The sequence below is a fragment of the Typopeltis vanoorti genome, chromosome 10, assembly GCF_054136105.1.
Source record: "Typopeltis vanoorti isolate ZY-2024b chromosome 10, IOZ_Tvanoo_1.0, whole genome shotgun sequence".
Lineage (NCBI taxonomy): Eukaryota > Metazoa > Arthropoda > Arachnida > Uropygi > Thelyphonidae > Typopeltis > Typopeltis vanoorti.
The window spans coordinates 124,750,977-124,768,707 of record NC_143558.1 but is presented as its reverse complement, the minus strand read 5'-3'; the positions used below and the strand labels follow the sequence as shown (position 1 = coordinate 124,768,707).

Sequence of the window (17,731 nt, the reverse complement as noted above, 5' to 3'; positions counted from 1 at the left end):
TAAATAATTTCTCCAGATACCAAATGCATTCAAATGCAAGCCAGCCGCCTTATATAAATTGATTCTACCTTCAAATTCACAACCATTCTTTCTACATAATGTGCTGAATTATTTGTAACCATATCCCTACTTAATTCACTGCTACATATCTAGGTAACATACTAAATATTTTCTCTCTCTCAGTTTTCACTCTGACTTCTTCCAGCAATCATTTCATGTCCTTTTTCATACTGTACTTATCATCAGTCAAATCATGTATTCCTACCAAAACTACCCATTTATTTTAGGAGGTATAGGAAGATGATTTAATATGAAATCATCTTCCTATACCTCCTTCCATTCTAACCTGATTTACAACTCAAATAAAGGCTATACATTGGTTGATATATAACATATCATTCTCACCAAATTGTACCATTTTGAACAGCTTTTCTCTTGGAGCCTTTTTATATGCTTTTTTCAGATCAACAAACTGAAATACAGATTCATGTTATATTCCCATGATCATTTCCTTCTCTGAGTTTTTCTTTGCCATTTTTCAAGTATGCTTGCATAAATCTTACCTGGAACACTCACTAAGGAAATTACTCTCATTTTCCCTTCAGTTTTATTTTCCTTTTTTTTACAAAGGAATACATATCAAGTATTGATATGTATTCCTGCTGCATTCCTCTTCACTGTTTTCTATGACTGTTCTGTCACTTCTTGTTTCGTTCAGTAACCTTTCAAAGTAATTACTCCAGACACATAGAATATCTTTATCATTAGTTTTCAAGTCACTTTTATCATATCTCGTTCCTTTTATATTACTGTTTATTCCATTTCTAACCTTTTTCAACAAGCTGCAGAATATTTTGCCGCCTTCTGAAATTTACTTTCTATGTTCTTACCAAAGTCTTCCCATGACTTTTGTTTAGCTGCTTTTACACAATACTTTGCTTTCGTACATTTTTCTCTGCATTTTCCTCAGAGCACAAGTTGATTTACTTTGCTAGGTGCTTTCAACATACCTTCTTCTTTTCAATGACTAGCTTCCATTTTACACAAATTATGGACTCTGCAACAGTGCTATAAATTATTTTAATTTCCCAACATTTCGACCTTCATATTAAGGTCATCATCTGGAGTACACACACACACACACACACACACATATATATATATATATATATATATACACACACAAAGACAAGCTAAATTACATTTCACATATCATTATTGATAAGAATCTCACTGGCCTCCTTAAATTTACGTTCACACCATGTTTTGGTGTGATGTAAACAACAGGTGCACTTTTACAGTCAATTCTATGTAAAATGTTCAGGGCATGATCAGAAAGACCACATAGTTATTATATTTAATGTGTCGTTTATGTTCCTTTTGTCTGATAGGAATTGTGGCAGTCCTTCCGGTAGTGTTTCCTTCGCTGTTTACTGGAAATCGATACATACTGGCCAATATATATACACATAAACTCCTACCACCCAAAACAAAAACTAGGGATCATTAATACACTAAAAACCAGAGCGTTGAAGATTTCTCCAATGAACAAGCACTTAAAGATGAATTAAAAGTTATCAGCAATACTTTCCTAAAAAATGGTTACAGCCAAAATGCTATCAACAAAATTCTGTATACAAGACCTCACTTTTTCATCATCATCATCATAATACTAATTACCAGTATAGACCATATTGGTCTGTTATAGTCTCATTATCCATCCAGTATCCTTTTTTGAGGCTTTTCAATTGGCTTATATTTTAGTATTTGTTTAGGATGTCGGGTGTTGGCCATTTGGTTTACATGTTCAATCCATTTTTGTTTATAATTGTTTAGTTTTTCTTCTATTGATTTTGTTTTTAGTTCTTTTAAAATGTCTTTGTTCCGTTTTTGATCTAATAATGTGTATTTTGCAGTTATTCTCATAAATCTCATTTCACTTGTTTTTATTCTTTATTTATCTTGTTTGTTTATTGCCCAAATTTCACCACCATATAATAACATGGGCACTGCTAAAGTATTGTATATTTTCAAGCGTGTTTCTTTTTGTACTATATTTCAGTTGAGTGTTCTATTTATCAGGCCTATAATCTGTAGTAAAAATTTTGAAGCTTTTAATTTTATCTCTTTTTTTCCTTCATATGATATTTCACATCCAAGATAACTGAAAATATTTATCTGTTCTATAATTTTATTATTAATAACTATTTTGCTTATAAATGGGGTTTGTCCACAAAATGCCATTGTTTTAGTTTTATCTATGGAAATTTTCATTCCAAACTGTTCTACTATAATGTTTAAATTATACCTTGCTCTTTGTAAATTGTCTTCCTTATCTGATCATCTGCGAATAACAGCATATTTATTTTGTTATTCTGGTAAATTTCTACACCTTGATTGTTTAAAGTGTGCCACTGTATTAATATTTCATTAATGTAAATATTGAAAAGTGTTAGAGACAGAGGGCATCCTTGTCTTACTCCTTGGTTTATAGATTGTTTTTCAGACAACTTTTCATTTATTTTTATTTTTATATCATTATCTTTATATATATTCAATATTGCATGTAGTAAAATATTAGGTACATTTATAATAAATTTAATTTAATCCTTTATCCAAGTGTGAGAAAACAAGTTTACACCTGAAAATATCTTCAGTACTGGGGTAAGGTAGTACAACGCCGGGCAACTCGTAGCAAAGGTGGACCAAGCTAACATCACTCCTATCTCAGTATCTCCCATAATGCAAAACACATCTCCTTGCGGATATGTATAATGTTATGCATTAAGGGAAAGGCCACTACCCACTACTTTCAACTTTTATTGAGGTCTCTTCAGTGAGAGCCAGGCCCAGAAGTGGAGATACCAGGCAGAAGCAATGGCGAGGTCATCTTTGCCTATAGGAGTTGCCAAAAGGTGTGCCACTTTTTTTATTAAATTACTCTGGATTTAGAGAAAGATGTTGAAAGTTTATTTTTCACTTGGTTAGACTATAATAAATTCAGTTTAATCATTTATCCAAGTGTGAGCAAACAAAGTTTGTGCCTGAAAATATCTTCAGTACTGGGGTAATGTAGTACCACACCAGGCAACTTATTATAGTCTAACCAAGTGAAAAATAAACTTTCAACATTTTTTTCTAAATCCAGAGTAATTTAATAAAAAGGTGGCACACCTTTTGGCAACTCCTATATGCAAAGATGACCTTGGCATTGCTTCTGCCTGGTATCTCCACTTCTGGGCCTGGCTCCCACTGAAGAAACCTCAATAAAGGTCGTAACTAGTCTGGGTAGTGGTCCTTCCCTTAATGCATAACATTATACATATCCACAAGGAGATGTGTTTTGCATTATTGGAGATACTAAGATAGGAGTGATGTTAGCTTGGTCTACCTTTGCTACGAGTTGCCCGGTGTTGTACTACCATACCCCAGTACTGAAGATATTTTCAGGTGCAAACTTTGTTTGCTCACACTTGGATAAAGAATTAAACTAAATTTATTATAGTCTGACCAAGTGAAAAATAAACTTTCAACATCTTTCTCTAAATCCAGAGTAATTTAATAAAAAGGTGGCACACCTTTTGACAACTCCTATAGGCAAAGATGACCTCGGCATTGCTTCTGCCTGGTATCTCCACTTCTGGGCCTGGCTCCCACTGAAGAGACCTCAATAAAAGTCGAAACTAGTCTGGGTAGTGGTCCTTCCCTTAATGCATAACATTATACATATCTGCAAGGAGATGTGTGTTTTGCATTATGGGAGATAGTGAGATAGGAGTGATGTCAGTTTGGACCACCTTTGCTACAAGTTGCCCGGTGTTGTACTACCTTACCCCAGTACTGATATTATTATTTTGCGCCTGAAGATATTTTCAGGTGCAAACTTTGTTTGCTCACACTTGGATAAAGGATTAAACTAAATTTATTATAGTCTAACCAAGTGAAAAATAAACTTTCAACATTAGGTATATTTATTCTTGGTAATATATCAAACAGTATATATCTTTTTACTCCGTCAAATACTTTTTCGTAATCTATAAACAAAATATGAGTTTCCAAATTAAATTCTCTTCTTTTTTCTATAAGTAGTTTTAAACTGAAAGCTGCGTCCATTGTAGAGCATCCTTTTCTAAATCCATTTTGACATTCAAATAATATTTTTTCGCTGAATATTTTTAGTTTTTCATTAAGTATTCTACTATATATTTTGTAGCATGCATTCAATAAACTAATACTTCTGTAGTTAGCAGTTTTGTTTTATCCCCTTTTTAAATATAGGTATTACTATGCTTGTATTCCATTCTATGGGTATTTGTCCATTTGGTATTTATTTTATTTAAAAATTTTAGTAATCTTTGATGAAATTTTTTTCCAGCAAATTTATACAGTTCAGAGTTTATCCCATCTTCTCCTGCTGATTTGCCATTTTTTCATTTTATTTAGGTTGTCCTTTAATTCTTTCATTGTTATCATACCATTTACGGTATTCTGTAAGTTTCTGGTGCAATTATTTTTGATGCCAGTATTATCCGTCCAAAGATTTGTAAAGTAATCCAAGAATTCTTTTACACCTATTTTACAATTTATATTTGCAGTTTCTTTTATATCTGCATTCATGTGTTTTAGTATTTTGTATGCACTGGATCTTATTTTGTATATGCCATTTTCTGATACAAATTTTTCCTAGCTTTCTCTGTGTCTCTATCTGGTTTCTCTTTTGGCTATTGCTCGTCGTTTTTTATATTCAATTTCATCTTCTTGTTTTTTGCTACTTAACCAACTTTAAAAGCCAGCTTTTTATTTTCAATTATTGTTTTTATTTCATTGTCCCATATATCTAATCTTTTATTTTTATGATATTTGTGTGTTCCTAGACTTTCCTATGCTGCTGATGCGATAATTTCATTTACATTATTCCATTCTTTCTCAATGTCTTCATTTTCTTGTATTTTTTCTAAGTAGTTATTAATCCTCTGTTGGTATAAATTTCTTATACTTAAATCGTTTAGTAGTCTTACTTTGTAATTAGATTTTGTTTCTCCAGTTTGCTTATTTTTTTGTATTTTTTGTAGCCAGTTTGGTGGAAATCTTAGTTTTGCCTTCACTAAATAGTGATCTGTGTCAATTTCTAGCCCTATTCCATATTTAACATCTAGGAAGAGATTTGCTGATTTTTCAATTGCTATAATGTAGTCTATTATTGATTTTTGTCTTCTTGTACACCACGTATATTTATGTATATTTTCATGTTTGAAAATGTATTCATTATTTTTAAATTATTTTATATATTGTATGATCAATGAGTCACTTTCTATTTTTGTTTACTGTTAGTTCTCCAAATTTCATCATCACCATCAAATTCCTGACATGTACCCTCAAAGGGTGTACAAGATATGATAGTACTACATGAAAAATTTACGTCATCAGTAACTTCCTCTCTACAATTTTCCTCCAAATCAGTCTATTACTTGTCAAGACTCCAACATTATCAGATCTTATATTTCTATCAACTAAGGCACTTTGTATCGTATCAATCCACCTATATCTTGGTCTTCCTCTTGGGTCGTTTTCCTGCCAACTTGGCAGAGAACACTTGTTTTGCTAATCTTTCCTTGACCATTCTGTTTAAGTGACCATAACACCTGAGATTAGCTCTGCTAACACATTCCTGGATGCTGATAATGTCAAGTTCTTTCCTAATATCCTCATTTTTAATATGATATTGCCATTGATGCCATCTGTTCACGCCGCTAATCTTTCTCGGGATTTTCATATCTGCGGTCTCTACTCTTTGATCGTGTTTTACTTCTGACCCAGCTCTCAGATCCATAAGTTAAAACTGGTTTGAACACTGTCCTATCTAATTTAGTGTTCCGACTAATTTCTCTCTTATTCCATATGAATTTATTCAATTGACTGCCTACCATACCAGCTTTGTTGATTCTGTTGTCTATTCCCATATCAAATTTATCATCTTCAGTAAAAATCATGCCTAAGTAGCTGAAATATTTTACTTGTTCCACAGGTTCCCTGTTCACAACACAGTTCACATTTTCAACAACTCTACCTATTTTCATTGTCTTTGTCTTTTTAATGCTAACCTTCGTACCATATCTATTACAACAGTTATTCAATTTAGTCAGGGAATCTGGCAGACTTCTAGCAGATTTATTTAGAAGTATAACATCATCCGCATAAAGCAAAGAGCTGACATTAACATCTCCAATTCTGATATCATGTTTAATACCACTTTCCTTCATAATGTGATCCATATAGATAATGAATAACAGAGGGGATAATGTACATCCTTGTCTCACACCAGATTTAACATTAAACCATCTTCCTATACTTCCTTCAATTCTAACTGCTGACTTACAACTCAAATAAAGACTAAGTATTGCTTGATATAATGCCCCATTGACACCATATAACTGCAGCATATTGAATAGCTTCTCTCTTGGCACCTTGTCATATGCCTTTTCCAGATCGACAAAACTTAAATACAGATCTTTGTTATATTCCCATGCTTTCTCGACTATTTGTCGTAAAGTGAAGATCTGATCCTGACAGCCTCTATTTGGCCTGAATCCAGCTTGTTCTTCACCAAGCTTTTCTTCCACAATTCTTCTCAACCGTTTCTCAAGGATACTTGAATAGATCTTGCCAGGAACACTCCATAGGGAAATACCTCTGTAATTCTCACATTCAGTTTTATTTCCCTTTTTATATATGGGTAGTATGAGAGCTCTACTCCAATCATCGTGAATTCTCCCTCTGTCCTGGCTTTCTGAACTATGCAGTGCAGCCACTGTAAAACTTTTATACCACCATATTTCAGCATTTCTGGTCGAATATTATCTACTCCTGCTGCCTTTTCATATTTCATGCTTTTGATGGCTTTTTTCTACTTCAAGTATGGATATGTATTCCTGACTGTTTGCCTGTTGAGTGTTTTTTACCACTGTGCATCACTGCTTGTTTCATTTAGCAATTTTTCAAAGTAATTACTCCATACTTCAAGGATATCTTTTTCTCCTGTTTCCATGTCACTTTTATCACCCCTCTAACTCCTTTTGCAGCACTCTTTCCTCCATTTCTAAGCTTCTTCAATAACCTCCAGAATATCTTACCACCTTCTTGATATTTATTTTCTATGTTCTTGCCAAAGTCCTCCCATGACTTTTGTTTAACTAGTTTTACACAGTGTTTCGTTTTCTTAAATTTGTCTCTGTATTCTCTAAGAACACAAGCTGACTTATTTGACAGGAACTTTTGATATGCATTCTTCTTTTCCTTCACTGCCTCTTTAACTTCCTGTGTCCACCATGGGGTTCTGATTTTTCTATCCTTGCACACAACCTCACCACATGCCTCTCTGGCTGAATCAATTAGGGTTTTCTTCAAGGCTTACCACTGAATCTCAAAGGTTTGGTTCCTGTTCTCAAACTCTTTTATTTTTTCTTCAATAATCTTTCTGTATTTTAGTTTACAGTTCACATCTAAGAGCTGCTCAACTTTTATTTGCTTTAAAACTTTCTTACATGTTATTCTTTTCAATATGAAATTCAATTTTATCCTGCTCAAGACTAAATAATGATCACTTCCAATTTCAAATCCTCTGTACACTCTGGTGTCCTGCATTAGGGAGAAAACATCACTATCAACAAGGCCTCTTCTCTCCATGTTAATTTGTGCACATTTTTATGTTGGAACATGGTGTTAGTAATAACCAGTCCATGTCCTGAGCAGAAATGCAACAAGTATTTGTCATTATTATTAGCTTTGCTCTTTTCTCAAAATTTTCCCAAAGTGTTTTTCTATGTCTGACAATCATTTCCTACTCTGCTATTTAGATCCACAACAAGGACCAACTTTTCCTTTTTCATTGTGTCAGTTGCTTTCTCTAAAGCTTCAAAAAATTCATCCACTTCTACCTTAGTAGCACCTTCTGTGGGACCATAGGCACAAATAAGTCTCATTGTCCAGTTCCCCATTCTCATATTTGCCAACATCACTTTACTTAAAACTGCCTGCCATTCATGAAGATTAGCCTCGTATTTAGTGTTGAATACTATGGCTACTCCTTCTTTTCCTTGATTGTCATTTCCTGAGTATTCCATTTTGTATTTATTGCTCAGAAAGATCTCACCAGTTTTTGTCTTTTTTTGTTTCAATCACCCCTATTATGTCGATCTGGTACTTATCCAATTCGTCAGCTAGCTCCATTTCTTTGCAATTCAGGCTTCTTATGTTGATAGTACTGATCTTGAACTTTGGTAATGTTGAGTTGGGGTAAGTTTTAGGATTTGTACCAGTAGCTGACTTTTCGCTGTTTGCCCTGGTTCCCTGGCAAAAATAACAGAGGCCTTGTTTAACCGGGTGATGCCCCCAGCTGGCATGAAATTCTGTCAGGTTGTACCATCATTTGAAATTTTGGTTTAAGCCAATAAGAATACAATTTGGTCGGCTAAATCCCAAATTTCCAGCCCATCCTCGTCAGTTCAGTATCCAGGTAGATACCTAGCAGGGTGCACCACGAGATGGTGAGGATTGGACATTAGGTCAGAAGCCCAGGCCAGTTCTCTGCATCCCTTTGAAGGCTATGTGGAGGTCTCCTCTCAGTTATATAGCTTTGACCCTTAATCACCCCCCCCATGTTATTATATATTATTGATATAATTAATATATTTCTGACAAGTTGCAGAAACTCGCTTGGCAAAATTAGTCTAACAAGTGTATTTCATAAGGGAAGAAAAATAATTAAATGGAGGAGGTTTGAGCTCAAGAAATCAAAACCTGCAATTATTTATGTCAAATGTGTATAACTGTCTTTTTTTTTTTATATATCACTCAATCATTTTGTATGTATTATTAACCTACTATATGTTTTAATGAGGGTGGAGATGCTATGAAAAATTAAAACCTCTCTCACCTGCTGCAAAATTTCAATGTCCAATAAATTTTTGGTGGTAACTGTTTTCATATCCTCAAGATAAACACACAGACATGATGTCTTAGTCTCAGATGCTTCTGCATAAAAGAAAAGAAGTATTTTGTCACTGAAACTTCCTTACACAATGTAATTAATCAAATTGTTGTGCAAATTTTAAAGTTGTTCAATATAGTGCCAGTTAAGTTACTTAAAATATGCTTGAAAAAAATTACACAAACATAAATACTTTTACATTTCTCTCCCACATTTGTTCAACTGTAAACTTTCTTTCTACTACAGAAAAGACAATTTGACCATAGAACACACGAACACACTCTGAGAGAAAGTGCACACATCTGGCCTACTTAACAAAAAATTAGGTCGATAAAAGCTTAAGTTTGCTCGACTATAACTTGCCTTGGGGACAAAAACATAAAGTGAGATGGGAAGGAATAATAATATTAATCGATAGCTACAGTATGATAAGAAAAAACCTGGGTGCATTGCATCGCCTTTCACTCACTGATTCCATTACTACAATACTGCTCTATGCATTCAGAAGTTGTTCAAAAAAACATATGACCATGCATATTACATTTTTTTTTTCTAATATCACTCCCAAATGTGAGTAGGATCAAGAGAAACATAATCTGTTGTGCTTGGAAGATGTGTAATCCTTTGGGAACATCTCATGGGTAAGGCTGTTCTACAGAACTCAGGCAGATGGAATGCAAGATGAACTGTAGTAGTAGGTTCATGAGTAAACAATTTAATTGTGAAAGGACAGTGGGCAGTGTTGTTATTGCAAGTTAAACAGAAAAGCTGGGGAGCATGATGGATACCAGTTTCATTGAACAGTGTCCATAGAAATATCTGAAGAAGAAACACAATGCAGAAACTGACTTTGAGAAGTGATTGGAGAGAGTGTGAAAGAAATTAGCCAAATTTTTCAGTTAGCCAAACTGCCATCTCCTGGACAGCACCAAAAATTGTTAGAGGTTTTTGATGCACCACCCCAAATGTGAGTGCAGTGTTCCAAGGTTTGACAGATTTAAGATTTGTATAAAGTAACAAGTGGATAGACGAAAAGTAATATCTCGAGAGAAAAAAAAAAAAAAGATACCAATTTTTTTGGAGGTCAAGGATGATATAACAATTGTGCCAAGAAAGGCTGGGCATTATCAAACATAAGGAGAGGAGAACGAAGGTATTTTTTGCAAAAAAAAAAAAAAAAAAAAAAAAAGACAAACCTGCATTTTAGAAACTGAATTTATTAGGTTGTTATCACTCCGCTAAGGATGATAAGAATATCAGTGTCCAGGAAACACTTACTGTAGATGATCTTGAAGCCTAAGCTGTTTGAGCAATGCAAGATTTGTCTTATGAGTGAGAAATGGAGAGTACTGTCATCATCAAAACTGTGACCAGGGTTTGAGGTCAGTAATAGAAGGATATGTATATGAGCAACAGAGTGGTTAAAATAAAGCACAGTCTTGAGGAACACTTGCATCAGCAGGAAAATCTAAAGAGAAAGAACAGCCTCCACTACTACATGCAGTGAATGACCCAAGAGAAAACTACAAATCCAACTAAAAAGGGCGGAAGGAAGACTAAAGATGAAAATTTGCTGAGAAGTCCTTGATGCCAAAATGTATCAGATGTCTTGGAAATATGTCAAGTGCATTGACAAAGGTTTCTCCAAACCTTTCCATAGCACATCTTTAGAGGTAAGTCATGTAGGAAAGGAGATCTGATGTGGATTTTGTCTGGTGGAATCTATACTTGGGGCCACTGATTAGCTCATAGTTTTTCAGTGCTGAAGAAGTTGACCACTGATTATCTTGTCCCTTACTTTAAATAGCACCAAGCTTAGAGCATTAATAGGTCAATGGTTTAATGGTAGACACACCTCTCTCGTTTTTTTTTTTTTTTAGAAATGGTTGCATATGGGCTTGCTTACATGGTGTGAGGTGATATAGTACAGAGATGATAAAGGAAAGTTATCATCTATATACTGAAATGGGATATGATCAGAACCAGCTTTTCTCATATCCAGGTTGATTGAGATACTACTTATATCTTTCTGGCAAAAAAAATAAAGGGAGGTATATGATGCATGTGATGCAATGTTCCAGGTAAAGGGTGGAGTTGATTTGTCTTGGTCAGTTATGCAGGAAGAATGATGTCAGAAGGTCAGCTTTATCTTTAGATGATGATGCTACAATATTGCCATCTGGATGTCAGGTACAGATGGACAGAAATTGCATTCAAGAGGTTTTGCAGGGGTGAGACCATAAAGCATAACTGCCATCAGCATGGGAGGTAAGTTTCCTACATTCAGCTTTGTTAAAGATTGTTTTGCAGGTGTTATAGCATCAACGTATACTGTGAATGAAGCTGAAGTTTCTATCTCAAACCACTTACAATATGATATTTCTTTTCCTGAACTGCTCTGACACACTTCCTAGAAAAACCATAACTTGGATATTGGGCAGAAATTTTGACAGAGTGAGGAATGAAAGCACTCATTCCAACATGTATAATCTGTAATGTGATCACAGGAATGCAGATCTGGAGTTGGATATAGTAATCTGACTCTGGAAATGAAGAGCAAAAGTGAAAGTAGGAAACATGGCATCATAAGTGAAATGGTACTTGAGAAAGATTGTGCAAGATACTATGCACAATCTTTCTTGCGAGTCATTTGGAGAGACTGCTACTGGAAGAGAGAGTAATGAGTGCAGAGAATGAATCAGAGCAAGTAACAAGCAATGTGAAGGGGCAAGAGAATAAGGAAGGAGAGACTGAAGTGGTGCTTATGAATGAAGAAGTGGGTAGCATGAGTGTAGAGAAAGAGAACAAGTGTGCAAGACAAACAGGGAAATGGGGAGACTCAGGGTGGATAGGGGGACAACATGTGAAAAAGGTAATGCTCAAAGAGGAAGTGAAAGTGTGTGTGTGTGGACAAGAATTTGAATGAGATGGTCTGGGATGTAGTGAGAACAACTGGATTTGAAGAAGGTTCTAGAATGAATAAAGAGAAAAAGAAATGGCTCAAGGAAGGTGTGGAGAAGCCACATCTAATAAGTGGTATCAATGAAACTTGTTATAGCTCAAGGAATGAGTTCTTATGTTTGAATATGAATACAGAAGTATCAGAAACAAGAAAAATTAAATGGTTGCATTGATTGAGTTTGTTCACCCAAAAATTGCTGGAATAAGTGAGACATGATTGGATGAAGATGATGTCCTGACAAGAATAGAGATGAAAGAGTATGATATTTTTCATGAAGATAGGGAGGGTTAAAAAGGGAGATGGAATGCTATTGATAACAGAAAAAGAGTTATGCCCATAGAAGGTAGAGATGCAAGGTGAAAATAGTGACAGTGGTTTGAGGCAGTATAGTGTGAGACAGGGGTGAACAGTATGAAATAGTCAGAGGTTGCTATAGACCTGATAATATGGAGAGAAGTGACCATGAAATGTAAAAGCAAATTACCCAAGCAAATAGGAAAAAGTGATCCTTATCGGTGATTTTAATTATAGTAATATAGATTGGGATGACAAGTTAGCAACCAAAGCAAAAAAAAAAAATTCATTTCTCAAACTTTTGAGAGAGAACTACTTCAGACAGTATATGAAATAGGGCACATCAGCATTGATGGTCTTGGATTTGATCATTTCATCAGTGGATGTCATTATAAATGAAGTCTTAACTCTCCCTTCATTTGGTGAGAGTGACCATGGAATGATTACTTGGGTGGTTGCCAGCAATGTGAGGACTTCAATGGGGAACAGGTGCTGTTTGGGTCTTATTCAAGAACTATCTAGTAGAAGCAATGTCTAAATGTAATCCAAGGATCAGAAGGTTAAATGAGGTAGGTGTGAAATGGATGAATAAAGAGATTAAGCATGCAATACAGAGAAAAAAGGCATTATGGAGACAACATAAGAGGAGTGGTAATAATCAATTTCATGAGGAGTATGAAGAATAGGCAAGGAGGGTGACTTGGTTGCAAAGGGTAGCAAAAGTGCAGTATGAGCAGTTAATTAATGAAAAAAAAAAAAAAAAAAAAAAAAAATATCGAGTTCTTTCGATATATAGCCAGCAATAAAAAATAATGATTATGATAAGATTACATCAACTAGAGAATAGTTTATAAGGACAACTGCTGCACAGAACACAGTTGAGATATTTAATGAATACTTCATAAAGGTCTTTCACCCTTATGAGTGTGGCATCATGAAGAGTTTGAGAGCAGTGAATGATGAGTAGGAGAGACTAACTGTGAGCAGTGGCGTATTTAGGTATAGGCCGTATAGGCTCGGGCCTAGAGTGGCAAATTTTGAGTGGGTGGCGAAAATTTCAAGGCTCTCATTTTTGCAATTATAACATGTTCCTTATATGCAGCATCTACTCACAAGTAAAGAAATACTTTTCTTTTCCTCATTGTAAGTTTAGTCTGCAATCATATTGGCATGTAATCAGATTCTGATTCTGCATAACTATACAGACCGAGACGTGCACTGAAAGCTACTGTATTGTTGTCGGTAACTTGACACAAAGGCAATAGGAATTAGTGAATTTGATCCCTTTCTCGCTGAGCACATTGCAAAAAGTGGGAAAAAAAGGAAATGGTTTCATTTCCTATCTATCCTTTGCCACGTATGAGGAATTTATTAAAATAATGGGCGAGAAAGTAATCAGAATTTATTGTGGAAGAACTTAAATTAGCTACCTAATATTCCATAAGTGTTGACTCAACACTAGACTTGTCTCATGTTGATCAGCTGTCCTTCATTACAATATGTGAAAGAACATGGAACTCCTGTGGAGTGTTTCTTGCATTTTGTTCCTAATGTAAGTCACAAATCTGAAGAGTTACAAGAAGCAGTTTTGACTTCACTAAACGAGCTTGGAATTGATGTAGTAAATTGCAGAGGTCAGGCATATGATAATGCTAATAACATGTCAGGAAAGTACACAGGACTGCAAGCAAGAATTCTTGAAATAAATCCATTGGCAGAATTCACACCGTGTGCTGGACATTCTCTGTCTCTAATTGGTACTTGCACTGCCGAATCCTGTCCATACTCTTCCACATTTTTTGATGTCCTTCAGAAACTGTACGTATTTTTCACATCTTCAACACACTGCCGGAGTGTTCTAAGAAAACACCTGGACACCTCTGCAAAAGTAATCAAACGTCCTTCGCCTACTCGTTGGTCAGCTCGTGATGATACCTATCAGAGTCTTCATGAGGAATGGATGGAAATAATTTCCACTTTGTCCAAAATTGAAAATGACACCCCCCAAAAGAAAGTTATGAGATGTGAAGCAAGTGGGATTCAAAGGCAGCTTCGGTCATGAAGGGTAGCACTTTCTGCAGGCCTAGGGGCAGGAAATACCTAAATATGCCACTGACTGAGTGAGTAAGAGGCATAAGGATAATTGAACAAACTTAATGCTCAATCATCATCATGAAATTCCTGACATGTACCCTCAACAGGTGTACAAGATATGATAGTACTACATTAAAAGTTATATCATTATTAATACTTATCAACAATTATTTTAATGGCTAATATAGCCTGCCTTCATTTAGGAGTGTCCCTTTTTTACAATGTCATTGGCTCTTTACTCGGATCTTAGGGCATTACTGACATACTATAAAACTAATATATGAAGAATAATATAGGAGGGAAAATTGGCCATACCTTTTTTGGATGTTGTTTTTTGTCACCTTATCTGGTGATATGCATTCATCTGTTGTTAAAGGAAGGTGGTTTTGGGAAAGTTGGGGTAAAAGTAATGTGGAGGAATTATCTGAAAAAACCCAAGTTTTTTATATGTATAATGTTATTATTATCATTAAGGGTGGTAGAGAGCGTTTGGGAGGGGACCGAGAAAAGGATCCGAAGATAGAAATTATTTTGGGGGGGGGGGAGAGGAACTGATGAGAAAAAGTCAGGAGCAAGAGCAACGAGGTGTAAACCATTTTGACAGTGTGTCGTCTTCGGAACTCGTGGGGGAAGTGGAGGCTATGTCATGTCAGCTAGGTGTTTCTGTCTGAAACACCTAGGACAGAGACAGAAAACAACATCCAAAAAAGGTATGTCTGATTTTTTCTCCTATATTATTCTTCACATATTAGTTTTATAACACTTCAGAAATGCCCTAAGATCTGAGTAAAGAGCCAATGACATTGTAAAAAAGGAGCACTCTTAAACGAAAGCAGGCTATGTTAGCCATTAAAATAATAGTTTATTTTAGATGAATAACATGGTATATTTCCCAGAAATAATTCTTCTCCAGATTAGATTGTTATCTGTCATCATTCCAATATTATTAGATCTTATATTTCTACCTTGTATGGCATTTTTTTCTGATTTAGGTGGTCGTACCACCTGAGATTAGCTTTTGCTAATCTCAGATGGTATAGTCACCTAAACAGAATGGGAGAGGAAAGATTAGCAAAAGAAGTGCTAACACATTCATGAATGCTAACAAAGTCAAGTTCTTTTCTAATATCCTTGTTTTAATATGATATTGCCATTGATGCTACCTGTTCATGCCCCTAATCCTTCTCAGGACTCTTGTATCTGTGGTCTCTAGTCTTTCGTCAAGTGTTTTATTTCTAACCCAGCTCTCAGATTCATAAGATAAAATTGGTTTGAACACTGTCTTGTATACAGCTAATTTAGTATTTGACTAATTTCTCTCTTATTCCACATAAATTTATTCAGTTGACTTCCTACCATACAAGCTTTGTTGATTCTGTTGTCTATTTCCATATTCATTTTACCACCCTCACTAAAAATCGTGCCTAAGTAGCTGAAATGTTTTATTTGTTCTATAGGTTCTCCATTCACAATGCAGTTGATATTTTCAATACTTCTGCCTATTTTCATTGTCTTAGTCTTGTTATTGTTGACCTGCATACCAAATCTATTACAACAGTTATTCAATTTATTCAGGGAATCTTGCACTCTTGTCCTGGATTTATTTAAAAGTACATCATCTTCATAAAGCAAAAAAGCTGAGATTAACATTTCCAATTGCGATATCAGATTTAAAACCACTTTCCTTCATAATATGATCCATATAGATAATGAATAATAGAGGGTTTAATGTACATCCTTGTTTGACACCAGAATCAACATTAAACCATCTTCCTGTATTTCTTTCAATTCTAACTGCTGACTTACAACTCAAATAAAGACCAAGTATTGCTTGATATAATGCCCAATTGATACCATACAACTGTAGTGTTTTGAATAGCTTCTCTCTTGGCACCATATGCCTTTTACAGATCTACAAAACTTAAATACAGATCTTTCTTATATTCCCATGATTTCACAACTATTTGTTATAAAGTCAAAATCTAATCCTGACAGCCTCTACTTGGCCTGAATCTAGCTTGTTCTTCACCAAGCTTCCCTTACACAATCCTTCTCAACTGTTTTTAGTACAACTGCATAAATCTTACCAGGAACACTCAGTAGAGAAATACCTCTGTAATTCTCACATTCAGTTTTATTTCCTTTTTTGTATATGGGTACTATGAGAGGTCTACTCCAATCATCTGGAATTCATCCCTCTGTCCAAGCCTTCTGAACTATGCAGTGCAGCCACTGCAAGACTTTTATATCTCCATACTTGGGCATTTCTGGTGGAATATCATCTACTCCAGCTACCGTTCCACATTTCAGATATGTCACTCCCAACAGCATACTGAGAAAGAAAACTAGATAAGATACAGAATGTTGGGTGAGTAGAGAAAACTGTCCAGTATTCTGGTTAATAGATGGACAATTTCCTTTAGGCTATTGCTTACAATACCTCGAGGCCTCTCTTGTAGCTTGTTTAGTTGAATGCGAAAAAAGTGAACAATTGGAGTTGTGAATATTAAAGCCGCCAAAGAAGACGAGTTCATTGTTAGGGTAACTGGAATGCATGAAACCAAGCTTCAAGGATAAAAGTCAAAGAGGTCAGAATGGTTTTCAGAATTGGGAGAATGGTGAAGACAGTAGATAAATGATACATGAGGCAAGAAAATCGTAAGCTGCAGAAAGTCAACCAGAAGAGATTCAAGATTAGGCATCCTCTGGACAGAATTATGTTGTCCTCACAATTTTGGCAATGTGTTCTCTAAATTTTAGATCATCATTGACCATCATCAGAAGATCTCATTTCCTCTACCTCCAACAATCCATCCCCACTAAGAGTAAATTCTACATCCCACCTTTGTTTTCCAAATTTTAAAACCTTACATTTCTCAAAATTGAACTGGAATCTCCCCACTCCCATCCATTCACTCAGTCTATTCAAGTCTTCTTGTAAGATCCCAACATCTGCTCTACTCCTAACAGTTCTCCACAACTTTGCATCACCAGCAAACAACTGAATATCCCTATTCAAATCTTCTCCAATGTCATTAACATACAGGTTAAACAGCAATGGCCCTAAAACAACCCCTGAGTCACACCACTAGTGACTTAACTCTTCTGGGTTATTGCTCCCCAACACACAACTTGCTGATACCTATCAAGTAGCCAATCTCCGATTCACAATGTGCTAGTCTAATATCCCAACCCTGTCCACTCTAGTTTGACTATTAAGTTATCATGTGGTAATCTATCAAAAGCCTTTGCAAAATCAAAGTATACCACTGAGTATCAATCTCGCTCATCCAATGCAGCTGTCACCTTGTCAAAATCAGTAAGTAGATTAATAAAACATGACCTCTGTTTAGCAAATCCATGCTGTCCATCAAAGATAATACCACTGTTGTTAA

General features: G+C 35.3%; 1 protein-coding gene across 5 annotated transcripts in view; it reads right to left on the bottom strand.

Annotated features, from left to right (window-relative positions):
* The window catches only part of Ube4A (Ubiquitination factor E4A), a 346,330-nt gene that overhangs the window by 301,891 nt on the left and 26,708 nt on the right, over positions 1-17,731 (bottom strand). For all 5 annotated transcript variants that reach the window (XM_090399157.1, XM_090399156.1, XM_090399154.1 and 2 more), the window contains exon 4: positions 8,933-9,030. In XM_090399157.1, the coding sequence (XP_090255283.1) occupies positions 8,933-9,030 (98 nt within the window). The remainder of the gene's footprint in view (positions 1-8,932; positions 9,031-17,731) is intronic.